Source organism: Anabrus simplex, chromosome 1, assembly GCF_040414725.1.
Source record: "Anabrus simplex isolate iqAnaSimp1 chromosome 1, ASM4041472v1, whole genome shotgun sequence".
NCBI classification, from domain to species: Eukaryota; Metazoa; Arthropoda; class Insecta; order Orthoptera; family Tettigoniidae; genus Anabrus; species Anabrus simplex.
In genome coordinates, this window is record NC_090265.1 from 593,079,552 (window position 1) to 593,104,826 (window position 25,275).

A 25,275-nucleotide genomic window follows, 5' to 3' on the forward strand; every position below is an offset into this window, starting at 1 on the left:
GAAGGGTAGCATGTGTTCCTTTGTGAATCTCTGTGATAACGTTTCCTCGATGTCAAAAACCATATGTAAAGAAGTCAGGATCGTAGTTATGTAGTTTATGGAAAGCAGCCTCGTTATTATTATTGAAATAATGAAGTTTGAATTTGTTTTAATGTCAATTCTTGAGTAGTACAAAAAGGATCGTGAAGCAAATAGAGAGCTCAGCTCTTGTATGCGAATTAAAGCTCTTAAAAATTTGAGAAGTTGAGGCCGAAATAACGTTAACAAACTAAGTATAGCATTGAGCGATACAAATTTACACAGGCCAGTATTAATCTATAACAGTGGATTAATAAATCTGTACGAATTCGCTCTAACTATTCTGTTCAAGTTTCAGGTTGAACTCAAGATGTTGCCTATATTTGTGAATAAGAAAGTCCATATAGAAGAGATGTCCGAGTAAACCAGTAGGATCCTGGTGGATCCACACTCTGCCGAAATGGACGAGATGGCTGAAAAAATAACCTAACTACCAATACCTATGGAGAAGCGAAGAAGTCAGATGAGTAGTCGAACCTTGCCCTTCTTGTTTACTTGTAGATGCTTATAGTAGAAGTAGATCTTTTTTAAATGTCACACAGGTGATGTAAAGTGAAATAACTTGAATGCTCTAACGTGCTAACGGTGTTGGTAACGTCATGTAATGCTACTGCGTATATTAGAATATCGTTTTCCGTTGGTGAATACTAGGATTAGGCGATCTTTCCTGCGTTGTTTTCCGTGTTAGTGGAACAGCTATGAAGCGTGTGTGATCTTGAATGCCACAGGTAAGTTTTCATGTGCTGATGTGTGAGATATTTGAAGAGGTGATCTTATAATAATGTATAATTCCGCGGAGTGTTGTGATATGTTTTGCGGATCGATTCAGTGATGGTTGTATGAATAATAGTGAAGCTCTTCAAGATATTTAGCTCATTTATGTAGGGAATGATGATTGTTCTCATTATGTGGCGGACATTGTGTGGCGTAAAATATGTAGGGTCATCTAAAGGTATAGTTGACGGTATAAGTAGAGAATGATTTATTGAGTGGTGAATTGCGGTAGTAATTTAATTCTTTGAGATGGCCAATGGTTAGGATAGTATTATTGAGAGGTATTTCCGCCGCGTATATTTGAGTTTATTAGATGAGCGTGTTTCGTAGCGTTGATTGAATGCTTTTCGAAGAGTTTGGTTAGGCATGCGAGCTGACTTGAGTTTAATTTGGTATCACATGGGTAGCGGAATGTATTTACGAATATACGAGTAGGATCTTCGACAAGCTACTCGAACGATAATTAGATTGCAAGATTAGTGTCACCTGTAATGTAGATCAACTTGTGGTATTGCTAGATGTAGTAAGTTAGCGCTGTAGAAGTATTTTCAGCAGGATGGAGTGGAGCCGGTGCAACGCAGATCGTCTAGCATTTGATAGTTTTCTTATTTATGTCAGTAGTTAGTACCTTATTTCAGGTGCAGCCACATGATGCCATTGGTTGGATGGAGACATGCAGTTAATTGATTATGGAACACTAATATTTTTATGTATTTGATGGATTTTCGGTGTTTATCATGCGCTGTTAGAAAATTCAAGTTATTATTCAGTTAGTTAGGTAATTATAATGAAGTAATAAGAAAAGTAGAGCAGGGAGGACAGGTTCGTCTAGTAATACGTCAGAAATGAACAAACAAGATGAACGAATAGAGACTGAAATTGCTGATTTTCCATTATATTAATTTATATTTATTTAAATGAATCAGTGTTGCATAGTGATGAGATTTTAACTTAATGACTGACAATTATTTTTCAAGATGGACTTGTTTCTTTTAATGCACAAAGATATTTTTTTTTTTACGTTGCATATTCAGTTGTTCAATTGTAGTCAGTTAATTTCATTTTATTAAAATTATTATACTTCCAATTTCTCATTGCAACTTTTCATTTATGCTTAATTTAAGTGAACTTATTATCTTGAAACTGATGTTAGATCATTATCAGACTAATTATTGATAGGATGAGACCGCTTTATTTCCGAAGGGCCATGCCCTGAGTGGAGGATCATGTAAACCACTGAATTCTAGTCGAGCGAATTATAAAATTTATTATCATCTCCGAATTAGGCGTCCCACGAACGGTCACAATACTGATGAGTGAAATACCTTGACAGTTGTTGCAATCCTTTCTGTTCCCTTGCCTATAGATAGGTGCAATTACTGCTTTTGTCCAATCAGAAGATACCTTGCACACATTCCATGCTATTACTCTGTGAAGCCATGACATCTCTGCCTTACCGAGCAAGATATCTGTGGCTTGGGTCACATAGCTGTGAGCTTGCATTCAGGAGATGGTGGGTTTGAACCCCACTGTTGGCAACCCCGAAAATGGCTTCCCATGTATCCCATTTTCACACCAGGCAAAAGTTGGAGCTGTACCATAATTAAGGCCTTGCCCTGTCTCATCCCATCATCGCCATAAGACCTACCTGTGTCTGTGCTATGTAAAGTCATTAGCATCCCTGCCTTCACACTCTGTTTCACAGTTTCAGGTCTCATTTCATCTATTCCTGCTACTTTATGATTATGTGGTTTATTTACCATCCTTTCCACTTCAGGAGTAATTTCACTACTACTATTGGTTTCCTTCCTATGAACTTGATTGTTTGTGACTTCAGCAGATAGATTTCTTGCTACATTGTGAAGATTTTCAGATTTTGTAGGATTTACAATGGGTTCACCTGATTTACCCAATATGCTATTAATTATGAAAACTTTCTTGGCCACCCACATTGGACCACTCATGTTGTTCCACATTCACTTTCTCTTTGAAGATAGTACTGTTTCGTTCTTGTGATAGTACTTTTCATTCATTCCGATCATAATTTTCTTAATTTGTCTGAAATCACTATAGCCCTTCTATTTGTCATTTCTGCTGTGAGTAATAATAATAATAATAATAATAATAATAATAATAATAATAATAATAATAATTGTACCGGGAGGTATACCTCAACTCCGCACATTCAAAAGAAGTGCCAATAAAGAACCCTCTCTATCGAACAAAACGTGAAATTGCTACTACATGAAGTTGGGACATTAATCAGAAGATGTCACTACTGAAGTATTTAGTAATTGTGTTATTGTGAAGTTGCCTAAAGTGACTGGATTTATTTCCTTTGTGTTTGTTTACTTCAAGAAGTTTGAACATTTCTCCATAGATGTCATTACAAAAACGGAGGTCATGCACTCTGGTGCAAGGCAAAAGAATTTGTTTTTGAAAGAAATTTTGTGTTTATGGGTTTTCTCAAGTATAATAACTTTCATTTGTTTTTTTGTATATATTTCAAAGTTTGCAACACTTCCTTCTCGTTCCGTCAGTTTTGAATCTGGCCAATTGGAATTTTCTGTAATTATTTTTCACCCTATCACAAGCTTCTTGTTGCTTTTTGGGTGTAACTTTTGAATTTGTCAATAAAACTGATAGGGTGTGTCCGGATTAGTCCAGAATCTTCTCGAACAATCCCCTCAGGTATATAAGCTGAGGCTCTTCTGGCTACCTTGTCTATTGATCGTCGTCTTTCTGAGTGGGTGTGTTAAATTTATCCGAGGGGAAGGTTCAAATTTCTAACTATGTAACCAACCTTTTCTAAAATGTAAATTTTCGTTCAGCTAATGTAAAATTTCATAGTCTTTAACTGTAAATTGGGCATAGTGAGTGAGTTACCCTCTCGAGTTCCCCTTCAACCTGGTTTGAGGTGACTACGATTTAGTAACTGTTTTTCTTTCCTGTAATGTATTAAATTAACCTTCATTCAAGTCACCTCAGTAGCTTTGGATTAGACCCTGTATCACTGGGCTGAGAGCCCCGTTAAGATTTTATTCTTCATTATCTAGGAGTGCAAGTATATGCCTCCGTTCATTTTGTGTTCGGACCATTAATTTAACACATTAGAGACCGAGCCCAAGTGTGTATCGGGGTAGGGTAACAGCGCAGACTGACCGCGCCCGAGGCTAATTTGTTATATTGTCAACGCAGCCACGACGAGAATTGGGCGGAAACTATACCTACCAATTAAAAAATATATATATAACAGCTATACCGTGCGTTCGTGTCCTCTGTCGTTTTCTTGAACTTACAGCAGCTTATTTTTGATCGAGTTCGCTTCTACACTCCATGCTTCCAGCCACGCTTCCAGCTGTTCAAAGCGCGCGCTTTCGGAGTTTTTATTACATTGTGCGAAGTGTTTAGACTGCGTTTTGTTTCTGCTATCATGATTGGATCATTGAATGAAAGTGGAATTATAGAGATTTTTGATGACAGTGGTTCAGAAGAAGAGGTAAATGATTCAGATCTAAACCCTGATTTCAAACCTCATGTTAGTGATGAAGGTATTCTATCATGTTCCACCCAGGTGTGATTTTGCACTTTGTAGTTTATTTAGCTAATGTTTCATGATCTTCATATGACTGGAGATTAATTTAGAATGAAGTGACGCAAGCGATGATAATTCAAAGGCAGGGACTGATTCGCATTCGCCGAGTAATTTTGGTGATTTGGATGCACTTGCAAAGCCTGTGCAGATAAAAAGGAAAAGCGGAAAATGGGAAAGTAACGAGAAAAGTGACATGCTGGTGGTATCCAATGTGTTATGTAGCACTTTGTATCCCTGAATGATTCAAAATATTCCACTCTCAAGATCATTATATGTAAGACTTTTTTGTCAGACTTTTTTTTTTTGTTGCAAAAGGCATACCGTTGGGAAATATGTAATGTGAAAAGTATTCAATAGATCTTAATGCAACTTTTTAATCTGTAGAATAGACACTTTTAATTTTTTGATAATATATACGTAATACAATTGCAACCTACCTACTATTTTCTACAATTTTTTAAAAACCTTCAAAATATGGCGGTCTGCCTGCCCATATGCCACCTTAAGACACGGTCTCCAATGTGTTAACATGTTATTCTTTTTCCACGAAGGCCAAGTAGGTTGGGTACTAGATACCCCTGTGCACTAACTTTTGTTAATTGTTAATTGCGCCTAGAGAGGCCAGAGATTATAAGAATTTTGTAATGTTGCCTTAAGCTGGCTGTTAGAAATTGATTCATGTCGGACAGCATGTAAGCTCTTTTTTGAAATTCTTGTTATATTGATGGGTACCTTTGGAAGGCCATAAATTGTTACTGTTGGAGCCTAGTACTCGTGAACACTGTGTATTGGGGAGATATCGCTCCTTATCTGACTAACACAACATTTGCGACAATTGTAAATTTGGAGCCTGAAGCTCAAAAATTGTGAATTACCGATTGTTGGATTTTCCAATTCTTGTTTCAAGATTGCTATTTGTACCTGTCATGTTGTTATTTCACTAAGTGAAATACCGTTAAGTTTGTTTTTTGAAAAGAAATATAACCGTTTAAAGTTTTAATTAAATTTTTGATATCGTAGTTAGACCCATTCACCACCAGCACTTCTTTCACCTCTTTCTGCTCCACGGATAACCCCATAACAATAGTAATAATTGTTACAGAGATACCATGGTTTACAGAGGTGAAAGAAGGTATGGGCATAAATGGGTGGATATACGAAAATTGAAAGATTGATTTGAACCTTTAAAATTGGCGGTTTCATTTTTTCCCCCTTTTTTCTTTCCTCTTTTCAGATGTTAAGTTTTAACAAAAACAATTCACTAAGCGAATAGCAAAATCTCAGGTACAACAAGAATATCGAGAAGTAATATTATGAATTTGTAGAACAATTAAACAGCATTAATTAACAATACGAGCTTGAAGCTCCAACCTTGCCAATGTGACCAGAGCGACCACTGCTCCATTCAATAATATCTCTTACAAGAGCACCTTTGCTCCACAAAATTATCTAGGAGACAACTCTCCGAACCATATAACATTCTGGCTTTCTAAAGGCACCATTTAACCTATAAATTTACACTTAAGTGTCAATTTCCAAAAATTTCCTGGCCTATAAAAGGCACAACCTACATTTTACAAAATTTCACTGTCATAATAGCTCAACAGTCTGGTATCTTTAACATGAAAAGAAATGACATTGATTGTAACGGGTAGCACATACCCATCCAACAAGGCTTTTGGTAAAAACAAAAGGTTAACTTACTGGTCCAAAAACCAAAATGGTAAGGAGGTGATCTCTTGCGCTCCTAGAACATTACATTAAATACATTTTTAAAAACCCTAATTCAGCTTGTGGCCCGACGTTACAGAGGCTAAGCCTATACTACTGAGGTGACTAGATGGAAAGAATATTTGCGTTACGGAAATTACAACATAGGTTACAAAATCATAGTCACCTCCAAAACCAATTAAAAGGGAATTCGAGAGAGTACCTCACTCTCCATTCCCCGATTTTGGTTAAGTTCTTTCGACTAGTTTGAAATTTATATTTAAAGTTTGAAATTTATCCCTGGAGAAAAGAAAAGTTACATTACTAACTGGAAACCTTCCCCTCAAGCTAGTTTTCAAAGACTCTCACATGGTGATACTGAATCTGCCATTACCTTGAGCTGGTAGACCTCCCGAAGATGGAGGAGGCGCCCCCACTCCTTTATATACACACACTAGACTGGAGCGATCACTAAAACAACTTGGTTGTAAAAGTGCCAGCTTTTATAGTAGGGGGGAAAGTTCCAGAAAACTCTGGGCTTAAGCCCAACACACCCCACATTCTGATTGGATAATTAAATAAATACCAGAAAATTTCAATTGGATGAAAAATAAATATAATAAAAATAATAAATATTTTTCATTGGCCAACATCTTAAGTTGGCAGAGATAGAAGTGTTGATAACTGTTCAACATAAAAATTTTAAAGAAAACCCTAAATATTCCAGCTTAGGAAACCTTTACATGTAAAATTACTCTTGAATTTTAATGGTTCATCTTCACCCAAGAGGGCACGACATAAGTTTATAGTAACGACATCTGTTGAGAAATGTCCAAACTTCTTGCAGTAGTTGTTGCAAATTGTATATTTTAGATGGCATTCTCCATGGTATACCTCCGGTACAGACCTCCACCCCCTCAAGTTCAACACCGGTGACCTTGAAATAAAATCAGGCACCTGATTTACATATAAATAAAATAAAACTAATTTTTTAAAAACCTTGGAGAGACTTGAACTAAATTTAACATATAGTAAAAGATTTGTACAATGTTGGTTTTAAAGATATTGCAATGAGTGTGGAGTTTACAATTGGTGAAAGTGTTTGCAATATTGACATTAGAAGGCTACTATTATAATTAAAATGAACAAAGGTTTCAAGGTTAAGGCAATGGCTGATGATGCCTATATTCAAGGCAAAACATGTACCATTTTAGTTAAAATACCAATGTAAATCAACAAAGACAAGACTTATTATATTGATTAGGTGGTCAAATTAATAAATTAACGTATTGTTATTATTCCAATCAAATATCATTAGTACGGATCAAAAATGATATTTATCACATGTATTAATAGGTTCAGATGAGGCGGGCTGCATCAAGGATGAGTGTGTGAATTGCAGGCTTGGTTTCGGAGGCAGGGGAAAGGTAATAGCAGAGTAGCAACAGAAGAAAAGCAACCTTTTACCGGAGAGGAAGGGTTTTGCAGGATGATATACAGCAACAAGGTAATTCCATAGATGCACATGGGCAGGGCAAAGGCCTCCTCATAACCCTTACAAAATAATAGTTTTTAAGATTCTAAGCGGTTAAGGAAAGAAATGTAACTACTTCCTCACTGCCACACTAAGTGGCCTATACTGCAAAACAAGAGGTTTCATACAGGTTTAATTTGAGAAAAATGAACCCTAAATATCCTCTCAGTAGCCAGGTTGCTCACCAAAAGTGTGACCGGTGTTGAGAAATCCAAAATAATACATGGCCCATGATATCTGGGGGCAAGCTTGCCCGCAGGTACAAAATTCTTAACCATGACGTGATCTCCGACCCTTAAATTCGTGGGCCTCCGTCCACGATCATATCTCTCCATAACTTTTTCATGAGAGGCCTTAAAATTACTTTTAGCCTTCTTCCACACATCCCTGATATTATTGGGATTATTGTCTCTGGCAATATCTCATTGATGGACCAAAGATTAGACAACGGCATGTTGGGAACAAACTTAAACATGAAAGAGGCAGGAGTGAACTTGTAGGACTCATGAACAGCCGAATTTATAGCAAAAGATAGCAAATGTAGAGAAGTATCCCACCTACTGTAGAATGATCTTCATGGTGAAAAGCTATCAAAGCAGATCGAAGATTACGATTGACACACTCAGCCAAAGATGATTGAAGTTAATAAGCTGAAGTAGTTACATGTGATATGGAAAACAAAATTTTTGAAATAAATTGGATGTAAATACCTTAGCGTTATCGGAAACTATATATTGACAAGGACCAAAAGAAGCAAAGATAGTATTAAGGCAAGAAATGGTAGACTGAGCGGTAGCCAGCTTAGTCAAAAAATAACCTTGAAAATCTAGTGAAGCCATCTACACATACAAGGATGAATTTATTCCCATTACCCTTCAATTAAGGGAAAGGTCCGACATAGTCTATATACAAACGCTCCATGGGGCGGGTTGCTTGATGCGATGACAGTAGCCCTAGCTTAGTCAACAATGTGGGCTTAATAAGCAAGCAAGCTTTAACCATTTCTCTGATTTCGCTGTCCATACTCTTCCAGATAAACATTGATCTTCTGTCTGGTTTTGAAGATGCCTAAGTGCCCCACTAATGGGGTCTCATGATAATATTTGAAGATCATGGGCACAAGAACAGCTGTAACCACTACTTTCATTTTCTGATCGTGCCTCAAAGGGCAGCACAGAACCCCATTCTTCAGTATGTAAGGGACAACATGTTCCCCAGAAGAAAGGGTTTCCATTATAGTAGCCAACACTGGATCTTCCTGCTGATATTTCTCGATATCACGATACAACATAGGGGCATCAGTCAATATAGCACTAACACAAGAAGGTATGGGAATGGGAGGAGAAGAACTGGCCTCCTGTTCACTGGACTCAATGTCTCTAGAAAACATGCAGCTTAATCCATCTGCGACTACATTCTCTGATCCTCGAATGTGTCGCACGTCGAATTGAAAGGCTGAAATTCTGATAGCCCAACGAGCAATACATCCGGTACCATGAGGCCTAGCTAAAACCCAACTTAAAGCTTGGTTGTCTGTGTCTAATTCGAATTTGACATGCTCCAGATAAAGGCAGAACTTTTCCAAGGCAAACAAGACTGCAAGTCCTTCCAATTCATAGATGGAGTATTTGGCTTTTTGGGCCGAAAAGGTCCTAGACGCATAGGCAATAGGCCGCCTTCCGAGTTCTGTTTCTTGAAGAAGGGGACCAGCAACAGCAGATGAAGAGGCATCGGTTTGGACTATGAATTTCATGGCTAATACTGGGGCGCTACAGAGAGTTAACTTAAGATCTTCAAAAGCAGCTTGCTGCGATGACCCCCATTCGAACTTGACACCTTGCCTACGAAGTAGGTTTAGGGGCGCCGCCCTATTAGCAAATTTAGGAATAAATTTCCTGAAGAAATTTACCATGCCTGTGAACCTACCAATTCCTTTGAGGTCCTTAGGCGGCTTGAAGGCACGAACAACCTGCATGCTGGAATGGTCAATAGCAACACCATCGGGTGACACAATATGCCCTAAGAATGACATAGAAGGCTTAGGAAAAGCTACCTTAGATAACTTGACAGTCAACCCAGCCTTACAAAGGCGATTAAGAACTTCCTGATTATAGGCTTGGTTAAGATCTAAGATGGTAAAGAACTTAGCCTTATGAAACCATGAAAAACATGAATGAAGATCAGGAAGGGACACTGATTGTGATACGACCTTATGGTTTAAAGCCCTGTAATCAATGACAGGCCTGAAACCACCTGGGTTTCGGTACAAGAAAAATGGGTGATATATACGCTGACACAGGGTTGAATAATACCGTCCTTTAACTTTTGATCGATGATCTCTTTAAGAGCCTTCATTTTAGGTGGAGATAATATATATAGAGGAAATCTTACAGGAATGGAATCCGTTACCTCAATCTTGTATTCAGTTAGGTCACTGACGCCAAGGGTTTCTGAAAATTCGTCAGAAAAAGACTGACACAACTCTCGAATACTTTCAGCTTGGTCCTCAGGTAGATGCCTAAGATCTAATGACATCTCACTCTGGGTAGGCAAAATAGATGAAAATGACACAGAATTACATTTCAAAGGAGGAATATTAACATTACTATGAAATTTGAATGTGCACGCCTTGCTCTGAAGGTCGTTCACAAAACAAGAACGAGACATGAAATCGACCTCCAATATTACAGGGCAGGACAACTGCTTAGCCACAAACAACTTAATTTTCCAAGTAAATTACAAAATACGGATTTTAGCAAAAATGAAGCCTAAAATTTCTAACGGTGATGAATTTGCCGAAACGCATTTAATAGAAGACAAACAATAGTCCGAAAATTTACAACAGGCTTTCAATTTAGAGTACCACTCCTCAGAAATTATGGAGGTAACGCTTCATGAATCTAATAGCGCAGTGACAGGTTCATTATTTACCTCAATTTTCAGAAATGGCACGTATCCTGGGGTCTCAGAAGCAGTTCTAAGGCATTCCCCAGAGCAGGGCCATCCATATAGCGCTCTCCAAGCGCTAGCACTCTGGCCGCGCTCTAAGCCAGTGCTCTGAGTGCTTTGGGGGAAGGTAGTTTCGGTAGTGGTGGGAGGAGCTTGGCTGGCTGAGTGAGCGGTCTGCCCACCGCGCCGAAGAGAGCAGTTGATCGATCAGTCGCTAGTCTAGTCCAATGCGCTTTGTTGACAGTGTGTAACTAAATCAGTTTCGCAGTTGTCATGAATGAACATCATATTTTATGTTATTTTTAAAAAACACAATTTGGAACGGCACTACAGTGCCAACCACAGGGATGATTACGGTGATTTGACGGACGCCAGTCACCAATCGAAGTTGGAAGAATTGAAAGAAAATGTCAAGCAGCACTCTTCTGTAAGTATTATTGTTTTACTTTTAAAATGCTTGTTTGCAAACAGGAATGAAGAAATGATTGTGCAACGCCCCTAACAATTTAACTAAATGACATGCGTCATAGGGACGTGCATACACGATAAATATAAAAGGAGCCATAATTCATAACAAACAAGGAAGAGTGCTGAAACCAACCCAACAAGGAAGGAGAGGAGGGGATCGAGGAACTACCAGGCAAAACATCAAAATGACACCAATGTTTTCAAAAAAATAAAATAAAAATATAATAAATAATAATTTACATTACACTAAATTATGAAAAGAAAGAAAAATTCTGAAAATAATGATAAGGTGATAAAGAATAATAAATTCACATAAAATAAATAATCTACATGTAAATAAGGTTAATTCTGAAGTAAATAAATTCATTACATTTCCCCCAAGCTACACTGGTGCACCAGCTCCTTACCTTACACATTTTGAAAATATCTACATAAAATTTAAGATTAACACCAGAAAAATGGGTTGTATGGCAAATAAAGGGCCTCTGACAGCACCCAACGGAGGTTAAGTCCCCACAATACCCACATAAATAAGGACGCCCAACACATCACGTTAAAACACAAGGGAACACAAATCTCAGCCCAATGTCATCACACAAGATCCACATAATAAGGAGAATAGCCCAAATAAAAAAATATATAAAATCGCAGAATCAGTAGAAGGCTAGGGCGATAAATAAGACGCCCAAAACATATTAAAATAGAAAGGGCCAGTTAACTTCACAACACCGAGATCGAATAACAAAGTATGACATGAGAAGAAAAACAATGCATTGTCATCCACACGGAGCACGAACAAGATGCTGTTATCTCGGCCGATACCAGACGCAATAATAGTAAGTTACATAACGGCCAAGCACCAGAGATAAAACAACAATGGGAAATGAGATAACACAAGGGCCCAAACATCTTGCGCTAGGGCTGCCCAAAACCCTTGACTTAAACCAGCAGATGTTACAGTCATTGTTGAAGTATGATGTTAATACTACGCGGGATTACACACCAAATTAAGTAAATATCACCTCAAACACCCGCAGTAGAAATAAAACAAGGAATAGCAACCTAACTACTACACAAAATGTTTGAAACACAACGCGAGGAAGTCCCATAAGGTTATTTACGCCGATCCAGACGACATTTTATCCATCAGTGCAGTTCGTTTTTCAACCAATATATGTGATTTTAGCATTCCTCATCATGTTTATTTTATGAAACAACATCATAGTTCATTACAAGAGCTCTCACCCTTATGTAAATAACTGTTTTTAATCACAAACAGTCTAATGCCATTGAGCGAAGATTATTATGATCATTGATTTATACGAACAATTAATCGCTACATATTATAGTAACATTTTCATGTCATTCATTCCACTTACTTTTTTTGTTATTTGCTTTACGTCGCACCGATACGGATAGGTCTTATGGCGACGATGAGGGAGGAAAGGGCTAGGAGTAGGAAGGAAGCGGCCGTGGCCTTAATTAAGGTACAGCCCCAGCATTTGCCTGGTGTGAAAATGGGAAACCACGGAAAACCATCTTCAGGGCTGCCGACAGTGGGGTTCGAACCCATGATCTCCCGAATACTGGATACTGGCCGCACTTAAGCGACTGCAGCTATTGAGCTCGGTACATACATTTTAAGCAATTTTAATGATCAATATTTGTTTTAATAGACATAATATAATCTTATTGATTATTTTTAAATTGTTAAAATTCATATTTTATCAATGTAATATTAAACATTTTTTCGCTATATACCAGGATCAGGGCCCTGACCCACCATGGATTAAGTTATCTCTAGCTGATGATGCTCAATAAGAATGAGCGAAACATGTCCTACTTGTAATATCTATTAATGGATTTATCCTAAATATAAAGGACTATTGTATATTGGAAAGGTGGTTTTCATTAATATAATAACTTCTTATTCTGAAATCCAATATGGTTTTATAATGAGATTCATAACTTGTAGCCGGGCTGAGTGGCTCAGACGGTTAAGGCGCTGGCCTTCTAACCCCAACTTGGCAGTTTCGATCCTGGCTCAGTCCGGTGGTATTTGAAGGTGCTCAAATACGACAGCCCCGTGTCGGTAGATTTACTGGCACGTAAAAGAACTCCTGCGGGACTAAATTCCGGCACCTCGGCCTCTCGGAAGACCTTAAAAAGTAGTTAGTGGGACGTAAAGCAAATAACATTATTATTATTATTATTATTATTATTATTATTATTATTATTATTATTATTATTATTATTATTATTATTCATAACTTGTAAAACCCACAAAAGCCGTCGGACGCATGACTGTACATACGTGTCTAGTCAGCGCGGTCCGAACATCGTCCGTCTGTCTCAGGTCTCCTCGCTGCCACACTGTAGTGGTGGTAGGGGAAGGAGTGCAAGTCTCACTGCCCAGTGCGCGCTCAGAGCGCATTGGCTGGATGGTCCTGCCCTAGAACCTTCAGATGATAAATTAGAGGAGCTTTCTTCCTTGAAGACAGCATCCATGGCTCAAGCGGCAGCGTGTCGGCCTCTCACCGCTGGGTTCCGTGGTTCAACTCTTGATCGCTCCATGTGAGATTTGTGCTGGACAAAGCGGAGGCGTGACATATATTTCTCCAGGTACTCCGGTTTTCCCTGTCATCTTTCATTCCAGCAACACTCTCCAATATCATTTCATTTCGTCTGTCAGTCATTAATCATTGCCCCAGGGGAGTGCGACAGGCTTCGGCAGCCGGCACAATTCCTATCCTTGCTGCAACAGGGGGGCTTCATTCATTCCATCCCTGACCCGGTCACTGACTGGAAAACAGGTTGTAGGTGTCCATTTTTCTTCCTTGAAGGATTCATTGCCTGATGTAACGGGGGCTAATCCTCGGGGAGCTGAACATTGTGACTCAGCCTATGACACTAATCACTTCCTATCGTCTGAGTTAGTGGAGGCAGCACTAGAAGTTGAACAGGAAGGTGTGCTATTAAGTAAAGTGCAATTTTTTGCTAGATGGAAAAGCGACGCCTACTTAAAACAACCTTGGGACAGACCTGCTCCATTTGTGGTTCCACTAGATTTTACCAAGGACAGTTATTCCTGAGGTGTTCAGTCGATCCGCACGCATAACACTTGCGTGTGGGGAAGGTTCGGCGAGTTGGTGGCCGAGAACTGTTAGATGATGGACTGGGCTCCCTGGCGAGTCGTAAAATGTCAGCGTACCTCACTCCCTCTGGTGACACTGACATTGCCTCTAGTTCGGTGAAGGTTTGAGGTTGAGAAGGAAAACATAAATACGACCTATAAGCTGGAGAAATTCCTTCGACAATGGTTTACACAATTTGATCTTCAGGAAAATGGAGAGCAAATACCCTCCTATAAAATTTAATATCTTGGATGAAATCAGCCAAGTTCTCATCCAACCTCTGTACTCGGAAGTAGTACTTGTGTAGTAGGGATGACATTGCTCTAGCTGGAATAAAGTTAGCCAAAAGATGGACATGGAAATCTTCAATAGAACATCTCTCAGCTATTGCTTTCACAGTTTTGTCCGAGAGGACACCTTCAGAATATGGTTAAATAATTTGAGACAGGGCAAAAGCCTAAGCATGGTATTTAAATTGAACTAGGAATCTTAAAAAGGATATCACCTCGTTAGTTGAATTAATTGAAAATTTGGAGATGCCCTTAAGCAACATAGCTAAGGGGTGAGGCAAGCTGCTAAACCCTGGCGAAATAATAGGTGACGGCATTGGATATTGAGAGGTTTCATACACAGCATTACTCATAAAGAAAGGTGGAAGTTGTTTTAAAAGATCAGACACTACTTGTTCCGATGAGGTAGACATTTGTTGAGTAGCCCTATTAGACATGTCAGACAGGTGTTCCAATAAATTACTAGCTTCTTTAGCATGATCATCCTTCAATTTTAGACACAATAGGTCCCTAGCCCTATTGTAAAAATGGAACAGTCTAGCCTGAACTCTCTTAAGGGCAGAAGTACGTGAACAGGTTGGAAATTTCCATTTTATTTTTTTTTTCTCTTAATTTGAAAAGCGTGCCTTCCTGAACAAGAAAATGTATAATTTATATGTATTTTTATTTGATTTCACAAAGAAATTAAGAATAATGTAAAGCCTTGTTTTTGCCATGCCCCACTTTTCAAACTCCACTATTGACATATTTAGTCAATAAGTCATAATTTCTCTACCTATTGTACGAGGATCTTGTGAGATGGCTCGTTTCAGAAGTTGATACCTCCTGCGTGTTGTGAACAAAAGAATGCACATAGACACAGTGAAAGAAACATGGTTTCTTTTGTTATTACATGAAGTAAACCTACTCCAAAAGTTGTGAATTGTAATTCTTAGAACGTCTAGTAGAATCTGTGGTATTTGAAACATGTATTTATATGCCACGAATTAAGAATTTCAATAGGAAACAACACCATAAAGGCAACAGATAAACGAAAAATACATTGTTAGTTTGAGTCCAGTGCAAGACAATAATTCATGTTCCCACAAAAACAATAGACTCACATGTTTCAAGTGCTTCAAAGAGAAAGATTAGTTATCTTTCAGAGGAAAACAGGAAAAAGGAAGAAAATGATACTTCTGGTGGCATCGTAATATTAGATTTAGATGTTATATCTGATTTGGTTCAGAACCATGTTCTGTGTAAGAACTGTCAAAATGTCAATTGTGTGAAGATTGTAGATGTAAACTGTAGAAGAGGCCTTGCAAGTAAAATCTTCTAGTATGCTGTATTTGTAAATCAGAACATTCATCTATGTCATAAAGTGTGAATAAAAATAGAATTTACAAGGTAATTTTCCTATGCAATGAGGTGTATTGGGAAAGGTAGGAAATCAGGACAGGTGTTTTGTTCTATGATGAACCTGCCACCTCCATCAACTACATTTGTCAAAGCCAACAACGTAATTTTATATTCATTGAAACATTTTTCCTTGAGTTGTATGGTAAATGCGGCTAAAGAAGCCAAGCTTGTTGTTGTGATGGAAGCTGGCAAAAACTTAGTCATACATCACTGAATGGTGTTGTAAGTATAACATCTGAAGATTCTGGGAAAGTCTTGGATGTAGAATGCCTGACAAAGTACTGCCATGGTTGTAACCCAGAATAATCATAAACTTGAAAAGAATTTTGTTGGGCCTAGTGGTAACATGGAGGCTGCAGGTGCTGTGGCAATGTTCAAACATTCTTGGTGTGAGCGAGGTTTGAGATATTTTAAGTACCTGGGTGATGGTGATTCCAAAGGAGTAATAAAAGTAAATGACTGTAAACTATATGGGGACAATGTAAAAATTGAAAAAGAGTGTGTTGGCCATGTGCAGAAGAGGTTAGGGACTAGGTTTAGGAAGCTGAAGAAAAATTTGGGTAATTAGAAACTTTCTGATGGTAAGCCCATCAGTGATCGAGGGAGGTTACTTGATGCAGAAATTGATAAGCTGCAGCTGTATTTTGGGCTTGCTATAAGAAGAAATACAGGATATTCCAAGCAATGAAACAAGCCATAAAAGCAACATTATACCTCAAAATGTCAACAGATGAAGAACCAAGATATGATCTGTGTCCAGAAGGTGTGGATTCGTGGTGCGCCTTTCAGAGATAAAAGGCAGGGGGCCTAAATACCACCACAAGAAATCACTTCCATTGGCTGTTTTGAATGCCATAAAATCTGTATATAAGGGACTTAGTGATGACACTCTGTTGTCTAAATGTTTACATGGTGGCACACAGAATGTCAATGGAAGTTTTAATCACTGTATCTGGCAATGCATTCCAAAAACTGAATTTGTAGGCTTCAGAACCCTTCAAATCGGTGTATTGGATGCAGTGATATGTTTCAGTGAGGGCATGATGTCAAGAAAATATGTCCTTGAAGACATGGGTGTCAAGCCTGGGGCAAACATGTTGAAGGCGATGAGGGTCTTTGACAGTGACCATGTGAAAAAATCCCAAAAAGCAAGTGCAGAATCCAGTAAGGATTGTAGAATTCAAAAAGGAAACAGAAAAAGGAAGAGAGAAGATGAGGAGAGCCAGCAGCAAGAATATGGTCCTGGAATGTTCTGAGACAGGTGTGAGTGAAGCACAAACTTTGACTGCAGTTTCCCGACAACTCTTTTTTTTCTTCTTTAACATTTAGGTACACATTGCTCTTAAACTACTCTACCTAGGGATATTAAATGTTGCACACCCATTTATGACTGTACTGTGATACTAAAACTCTAGAATTTGTAATGTTGCTTCTAAATAGTTTTTTTTTTTCTAAAACTTACAATATTTTAAGATTAAATTTTAATTTATAACTAACAACATAAATATTTATCAAATGTTAAAATTCTAGAGTTTCAAGAGTTTCATGCAGCTATGAATGTGTGGTGAAAATTTGGAAGCAGTGGTACCAATACATCAGTAGTAATGTGTACCAACATGACAACAAGTTTCAATGAAACCTTGAAAAATGTCTCAAATTCAAAAAATTCCTTACAAGAAACTAGAAGTCTAAATACTATTAATTGCAATCCATTAAAATTAGCAAAGCTTTGACTTTACATGATAAAATTTGTGCATTTATATCTTTAATATTATAATAGATAATAGTGAGAAATGTTATGGTAAGTTAGGGCATTTCATGTACTTCTGCCCTTAAGTTGATTAGTCGAAGGATCGCTTACTTCAAAGAAACTAACAACAGACGCTAGATCAGTGGTATTGTCAGTGATAGTGGACAGAGCCTCATCAATGTCTTTCTCCCCAAACACTAGGATACAAATGGGAAACACTAATGATTCTTTAAGTTTGGCAATATCTGCCGCAACCATGCCACCAGACTGGACCTTCCTAATTAGAAGTTTGTAAATCAATTCCTCCTTGCACAGGTACCCAGGTGCAAAGACTTCGCGAGAACTAGACATAGTGATGGAAAACATAACAAAATTTGGAAAATTCCAGCAACCAAGAAAATTTTTAGAGTGCGGTATCGATTTCTATGAGTAGCCATCAAAAGGGGCTTTATCCAGACCCATTCAACCACGCTCTGCTACCACTTGTTATGGGGATACCGTGGTTTACAGAGGTGAAAGAAGCTGTGGGCATAAATGGGTGGATATGCAAAAATTGAAAGATTGATTTAAAACTTAAAATTGGCAGTTTTATTTCTTTCCTCTTTTCAGATGTTAACTTTTAACAAAAACAATTCGCTAAGCGAATAGCAAAATCTCAGGTACAACAATGATCTCGAGAAGTATTATTATAAATTCATAGAACAATTAATCAACATTAATTAACAATACGAGCTTGAAGCTCCAACCTTGCCAATGTGACAAGAGTGACCACTGCTCCATTCAATAATATGTCTTACAAGAGCACCTTTGTTCCACAAAATTATCTAGGAGACATCTCTCCGGCTTTGGAAGTGGTGACCCTATCGTACTAACAGCCTATATATGATTCATTCATTCCTTCCCTGACCCGGTCAATGACTGGAAAACAGGTTGTAGGTTTTCATTTTCATTTTTTCACAACTCGTCGAACCTTATAACATTCTGGATTTCCAAAGGCACTATTCAACCTTTACATTAATAAGAAGAGCATCTTTGCTCTATAAATTTAAACAGGAACCTATTTCCAACAATTTCCAGGCCTATAAAAGGCACAACCTATATTTTACAAAATTTCACTGTCATAATAGCTCAACAGTCTGGTATCTTTAACATGAAAAGGAATGACATTGATTGTAACAGGGGTAGTACGTACCCATTCTACAAGGCCTTTGGTAAAAACAAAAGGTTAACTTACTGGCCCAAAAACCAAAATGAAAAGGAGGCGATCTCTTGCGCTCCTAGAAATTTACATTAAATGCATTTTTTTTTAAAACCTATTTGGGCTTGTCGCTTGACGTTACAGAGGCTAAGCCTATACTACTGAGGTGACTAGATGAAGAGAATATTTAAGTTACGGAAATTATAACATAGAAAAGGTCACAAAATCATAGTCGCATCCAAAGCCAAGTAAAAGGGAATTCGAAAGGGTACTTCACTCTCTATTCCCCGATTTCGGTTAAGTTCTTTCGACTAGTTTTAATTGATACAGATGTTGATTCCCATAGGGAACCTGAAATTTTTGGTAATGAGACATGGTGCATTGGCGCTGCCGGTGGCTTCGGGTGGCCTATGCAGTGGCCTCCACGGTATGCACTAGCCATGCATCTTGGTGGGTGTGCTGTGTACCAGCTGATGAGCCCAACTTAGCACACGGGGGCGAAACGCTGGCAACCAGGAATGAGTTAGCTGGTAAATTTATAAAGTCCAATAACAGACCATTTATATTGGTATATTTTTAAAATTTACATTTAAAGTTTGAAATTTACCCTGGAGAAAAGAAAAGTTACATTACTAAGTGAAAACCTTCTCTTTGAGCTAGTTTTCAAAGACTATCGCATGGTTATACTGAATCTGCCATTACCTTGAGCTGGTAGACCTCCCGAATGTAGACGAGGTGCCCCCACCTCCTTTATAAACACACTCTAGACTGGAGCGATCACTAAGACAACTTGGTCCTGAAAGTGCCATCTTTTATAGTAGAGGGGAAAGTTCCAGAAAACTCTGGGCTAAGGCCCGAAACATCCCCAATTCTGATTGGATAAAATAAATACCAGAAAATTTCAATTGGATGAAAAATAAATATAGAAACATTTTCATTGGCCAACATCATAGGTAGAGATAGAAATGTTGATAACTGTTGAACGTAAGATATATTTAAAAAAAAAAAAATACAGTAAATATCCCAGTTTAGGAAACCTTTACATGGAAAATTACTCTTGAATTTTAATAGTTAATCTTCACCCCAGAGGGCAAGGCATTTTATTGTAGCGACATCTGTTGAGAAATGCCCAAACTTCTTGCACTAGTTGTTGCAAGTTTTAGATGGCATTCTCCAAGACGCTTCATTTAAATGCGCGGGCCGGGTGTACCTCCAGTACAATAATAATAATAATAATAGAGGAATAACAAAAGCAATTCCTGAATTCAAAGTCGGTTATAATACAGTCTGTTATGGCTCTGGTGCCCCTACCCTCCCATGTATAGCAGTGAATAGCCTTATACATGAAGAATGAATACTAGCACAGAGGTCCAATAAACACTTCCCATTCCTATTAGCTTCCATACTACCCCATATTTACCAATCACTTTCTCATATCCTTCAGTTCTCTTTCTAATTCCTGCATTGAAATTGCTCATTACAACTATCCTGTCCTTGTTGTTGACCCTGACTATGGTAAGTTGTCACTTGGTGCTTCTTTATATCTACTTCATCATTATGTGCTCCCTTACATGGTGAAGACACTGAAACTGTTTTCTCCCTGATTCCTCCAACTGCTAAATTTATATAAATCTGTTCGTTTACATGTCTAACAAAAACTATATTGCATGCTATTTTGTTCGTAATGAACAATCCCTCCCCACACTCTGCCCTTTGTCTTTTAACTCCTATTAAGAAGACTTTATAATCTCTCTCTCCTTCATTATCTTCCCCTACCCAAAGAACAGTAACTCCCAACACATCCAGACTGCTGACTCAGCCAGTTCTACTTTATTTATTTCTCTCATAAGCCATATTGACATTAATAGCTCTCCATGACATTCCATTTTGTTCACCAAGTTCTTTCCAAGAAGCCCCTGGCTTGTCAAATGGTAGTGGAACTCGATCACTACCATATGTCTGAGGCTTGCTTAAAAGCTTCTAAGCATGCCCAGTAAATTTTCTGTGAAATAGGATGTTACCCTACTTACATAAAATCCCAGTGAGATTTTCTCCTCTGCCGGGCTGAATTGCTCAGACAGTAAAATGCTGGTCTTCTGAGTTCAAGTTGGCAGGTTCGATCCCAGCTCAGTTCGGTAGTATATGAAGGTGCTCAAATACATCAGTATTATGTTGGTAGATTTACTAGCATGTAAAATAACTCCTTCAGAACAAAATTCCACCACCTCGGCAACTCCATAAAACATAAAACCAATAATAATCTCTTTAATGGGTTAGTCAGCTGTCATTTGTCCAGAGCTTGTTCTTTGTTTTTTCTTTCTATCATGTTCGTCACTCAGTCTACATTAATTATAATGAAAGGAAATATTTAACAGGACAGTAATGTAGTGGATTTTAATTGCAGGTAAATTCATATCGACTCTTCTCCTCTCTCTGTCAGCTATGCTACAACTTGGACTGCCTCACGTTAATGTCTTGTCGAAAATAGATCTCTTGAGTAAATACAGCAGTAAGTTACAGTTTGGTTTAGACTTCTACACAGAAGTTTTAGATCTCAACTACCTGCTGGAAAGCTTAAGTGAAGACCCATTTACTCGAAAGTAAGTAATACTTGAGAATGTTACTAATATTTTCATTTTCCAATAGGCCTATATTTTATTTTGGTATAGAGTAGAATTGTAACCAATGTCTGATTTTTGTCACCTCCTTCCTAGGCCTGTGAACTGTGAGATCTCTACAGCCCTTTTGATCCAGACAGAAAGAAAGCAGAAAAGTTCAATAATTTTCACTTTCTGTTGCAGACACGAGAAGCTAAATGCAGCCCTAGTGTCTTTGATTGAAGACTACAGTCTAGTGTCCTTTATTCCACTTAATGTCAGTGATAAAAACAGCCTTCTGAGAGTGAAGAATGCTGTAGATAAAGCAAACGGCTACATCTTTGGTTCTGGAGAACAGCAGAGTGTTCAGTCATTACTAGCGTGTGCCGTTGGAGCAGAGTTTGATCATGATCGGATTGGCGCAGATAGAGATGTGTACTCTTAAGTATATGACCATGTAACTGTGTTTATACTGATTGGATTTTGTTTTGTTCCATGGTTGTTTTTGTAATAAAATTTTTCTTCCAAACATTTGATACATCCTCTTTTATGCTGTACCGTATTATCTTAGATAAGCATGCATAAATTATGTATACCCTTCTGTTAAACTTTTATTTCCAAGCTATTTCCTTTATATTTAACAAAAGTACACACATTTCTATAATTTTTACAAAAGGAACAAACATGTGTCAAGTCATGTCACATATAGAAAGGCAGGATATGAAAAGGAAAACAATGACAGGTCAGTGCAGGAAGAGGAGACAAAAAGAAAAGGCAAGGACACACTCAACAACTTCATATTCTGCCATCTTCAAATGAATTGAGCTCTTTCCCTGTTTTTCCACATTCATTCCTCCTCAGCCCTCAGTAACCTCGTTTCTGCTTCCCAACTTTTTTAAGAGGGCAGCATTAACCTGAGAGGGATCGTGTTCACTCCTTAGACGTGAGAGGTTGTGCTGGGTCTCTTAGACCAGGGTGTTTGAAATGATGCATTATTGCATTGTACTGTACTGTTTTGTAATACTTCTCTATTATTTGTTATATATTTTTGTTCTGGAATTAATTCTTTTTGTTTACATGGAATTTTTCTGGTTTTTGCTCATTTAAGAATATTGACACATTGCAAAATTAACTGAAATTTTAGTTCAGTCAGTGGCTACTGATTATACTGTGAACTTATTAACTCTTCATCTCTCTGGATAAGCAGTATTTTTCTCGTTTTTTGTCTTGTTCAACTCTACGCACTTTGTTTCTGTTGCATTTTTCTTTCTGTGCATTCTTAAAGAGCTCTCTAATTCTATCCTCATCTTCCTGATCCATCACAAAATTATGTTGACAGGTCACGTGCTGTGCAAAAGACCATGTCTGAAATAAATCGTTTGTGGTTTGACTTTCCACGCAACAGTGGACTGGCAGCCTGCGAGACAGTATTACTGGAACTCTCCATTAGGATTAGATGAAACATAGTGGGAAGGGTGCACAGCAAATAAAAATGGTGACATGAATGAACCTAAATGACCGCAACGCAACCTCTCCCAAGTTAACAGAAGTTGTTTTCTCATAAATAGCAATTCTGAAGAGGAATTTGTAGCGATGAATCTGATTGGGATCTGTCACTTCCTCCTGAGAAGTGGAAAAACACATTGCACATTATAAAGCAAGCCTCTTCATTTTCTTGGTTATCAGGTAGGCCTATGTTTCTCCCAATAATTGTTCTTGATTTGATGACACCAGGTCTGGAATAAAATAGAAGGCTTCATGATAATTCACCAAACAATGACCTTTTCTTGTGCTTTCTGTCTCGCTCAAATAGTCCAGGTTACAGTTGAAGCTACAAATAGGTGATTGAAAAATTCCCCCTTTCTCCTAAATCAAGGCAACAGTCATAGGTTGGTCCTATCATAGAAGAGGTGTATTTTTTTTTTTTTTTTTTGACAAAGCTGATGACCAAGGCAAAAAAAGCTTTCTACACGGGAATATTGGTCTACTAATGGTCTTCTTCATACTCCCAATTTTTTCACAAATTATGTCAAGCATGCTTCATTTTTCTTCTCTTGCTCCTGAAAATGACTGTGATAAATTATACAAGTCAGAAGTATTTTCAAAATAAAACTCCCACATTTTCAAAATTGTGCATTGATGAAAGCCTGGTAGCCTTCAAAGGTTGATTAGGATTCAAACAAGATATCCCTTCTAAATATCATTGATTTGGAATAAAGTTGTTCATGCATAGTGATGTGTATTATTTGTACATTGTAAAAACGGAAGAAAAATACCTTTACCAGATTTTCATCTGGCAGTCATCCAGTAGTTCCTAGAAAAATTCCACCAACGTGCTTCAAAGCCTAAGGGGGGTAGGGAAGGCCATCAACTTCCACTGACTACACACTGCATCTTACATCAAAACATTATTCCATTATGGTTCCCACCTTCATTTTAAAGTGTGTGTTTCTTTTGTACACAGTCGAACCACCAGAAAATTATATTTGTGGGAAATGTTGTGTTGGACTTTGAGTCTGAGCCGTGCCCTGTTTCAAGGATTTACATGAACTTAAGCACTTCTAGGATGTTACCAAAAACTATTGCATGTGTGTTAATCATTCTTGAGTGTATTTCAACCCAGTTGTTTGTTATATTTGTGTTATATTGCAGTAATAGTATCTTCTTTCTTTTTAAAAATTTGGCCCAGAGGGCTCGCTTGGTCATCAAACCAAGTCACTGCAAAGGTTAAGAGACCATCGTGACAAATCTTCAGTCCGAGCGAGGCGGCTATGCGGTTTGGATCATGTAGCTGTCACCTTGCATTCAGGTAATAGTGGGTTCAAATCCTACTGTAGGCAGCCCTGACAATAGTATTCTATGGTTTCCCCATTTTCACACCAAGCAAATGCTGGGGCTGTACCTTCATGGTCGCTTCCTTCCCACTCCTAGTTCTTTCCTATCCCATGGTCACCTTAAGACCTGCCATTGTCTGTGCGTTGTAAAACAAATAACAGCACCGGGCGAGTTGGCCATGCGGTTAGGGGCGCACAACTGTGAGCTTGCATCCGGGAGATAGTGGATTCGAACTCCACTGTCGGCAGCCCTGAAGATGATTTTCCGTGGTTCCCCATTTTGACACCAGGTAAATGCTGGGGCTGTACCTTAATTAAGGCCACGGCCGCTTCCTTCCCACTCCTAGCTTTTTCCTATCCCATCGTCGCCATAAGACTTATCTGTGTCGGTGCGACGTAAAGCAACTAGCCAAAAATCGTCGGTCGTGATACGCGAAGTATAGGTAAGAGAGCTGGATAATGACAAGAAAACCGAATTCAACCTTGTCTTAGTGATGGGCAATGCTCTCGCTCGAGACTGACTTCACAGATCTTGTGCTGTGATTTGTGCGACGTACCAGTAAGTATAATTGTAAGCTTGATAGTATATCATCAGCAGTTACTGCGTGAAATAATGTTCTCATATGGAAATGTGTGTGCCGTAAAATTTTGTCAGAAGCCTAGAAAAGTCGTGCATGTTCAACTATGAGCCCATTAACGAAAGTAAAAACAATGTCAGTATCTTAAACTGTTCACGACTCATTTGATGTGACATCTTAGCTGAATAACCATGCATAATTTGTGAATAACTGTACAGTAGATAGGATGTACTAGAGGCGTGCATTACTCGAAATTTAGACGGGGCAAGATGCGTCTTGCTGCGTGTGCAACCATCATTACGTATGAGTCGAACGCACTGGCGTGAAACTAGAGCGAGGATCAGCCGTTGTTTTACGTACGATACGAACAACTTAAAACTTACGC

At 38.2% G+C, this 25,275-nt stretch overlaps 1 protein-coding gene across 6 annotated transcripts in view; it reads left to right on the forward strand.

Annotated features, from left to right (window-relative positions):
* Nucleotides 1–22,012, forward strand: part of LOC136857173 (GPN-loop GTPase 2) — a 126,504-nt gene extending 104,492 nt beyond the window's left edge. For all 6 annotated transcript variants that reach the window (XM_068225084.1, XM_068225083.1, XM_068225085.1 and 3 more), the window contains 2 exons: nt 21,286–21,481; nt 21,683–22,012. In XM_068225084.1, coding sequence (XP_068081185.1) covers nt 21,286–21,481; nt 21,683–21,923 — 437 coding nt within the window. In that variant the 3' untranslated portion in view covers nt 21,924–22,012. The remainder of the gene's footprint in view (nt 1–21,285; nt 21,482–21,682) is intronic.
* The last annotated feature ends 3,263 nt before the right edge of the window (nt 22,013–25,275 follow it).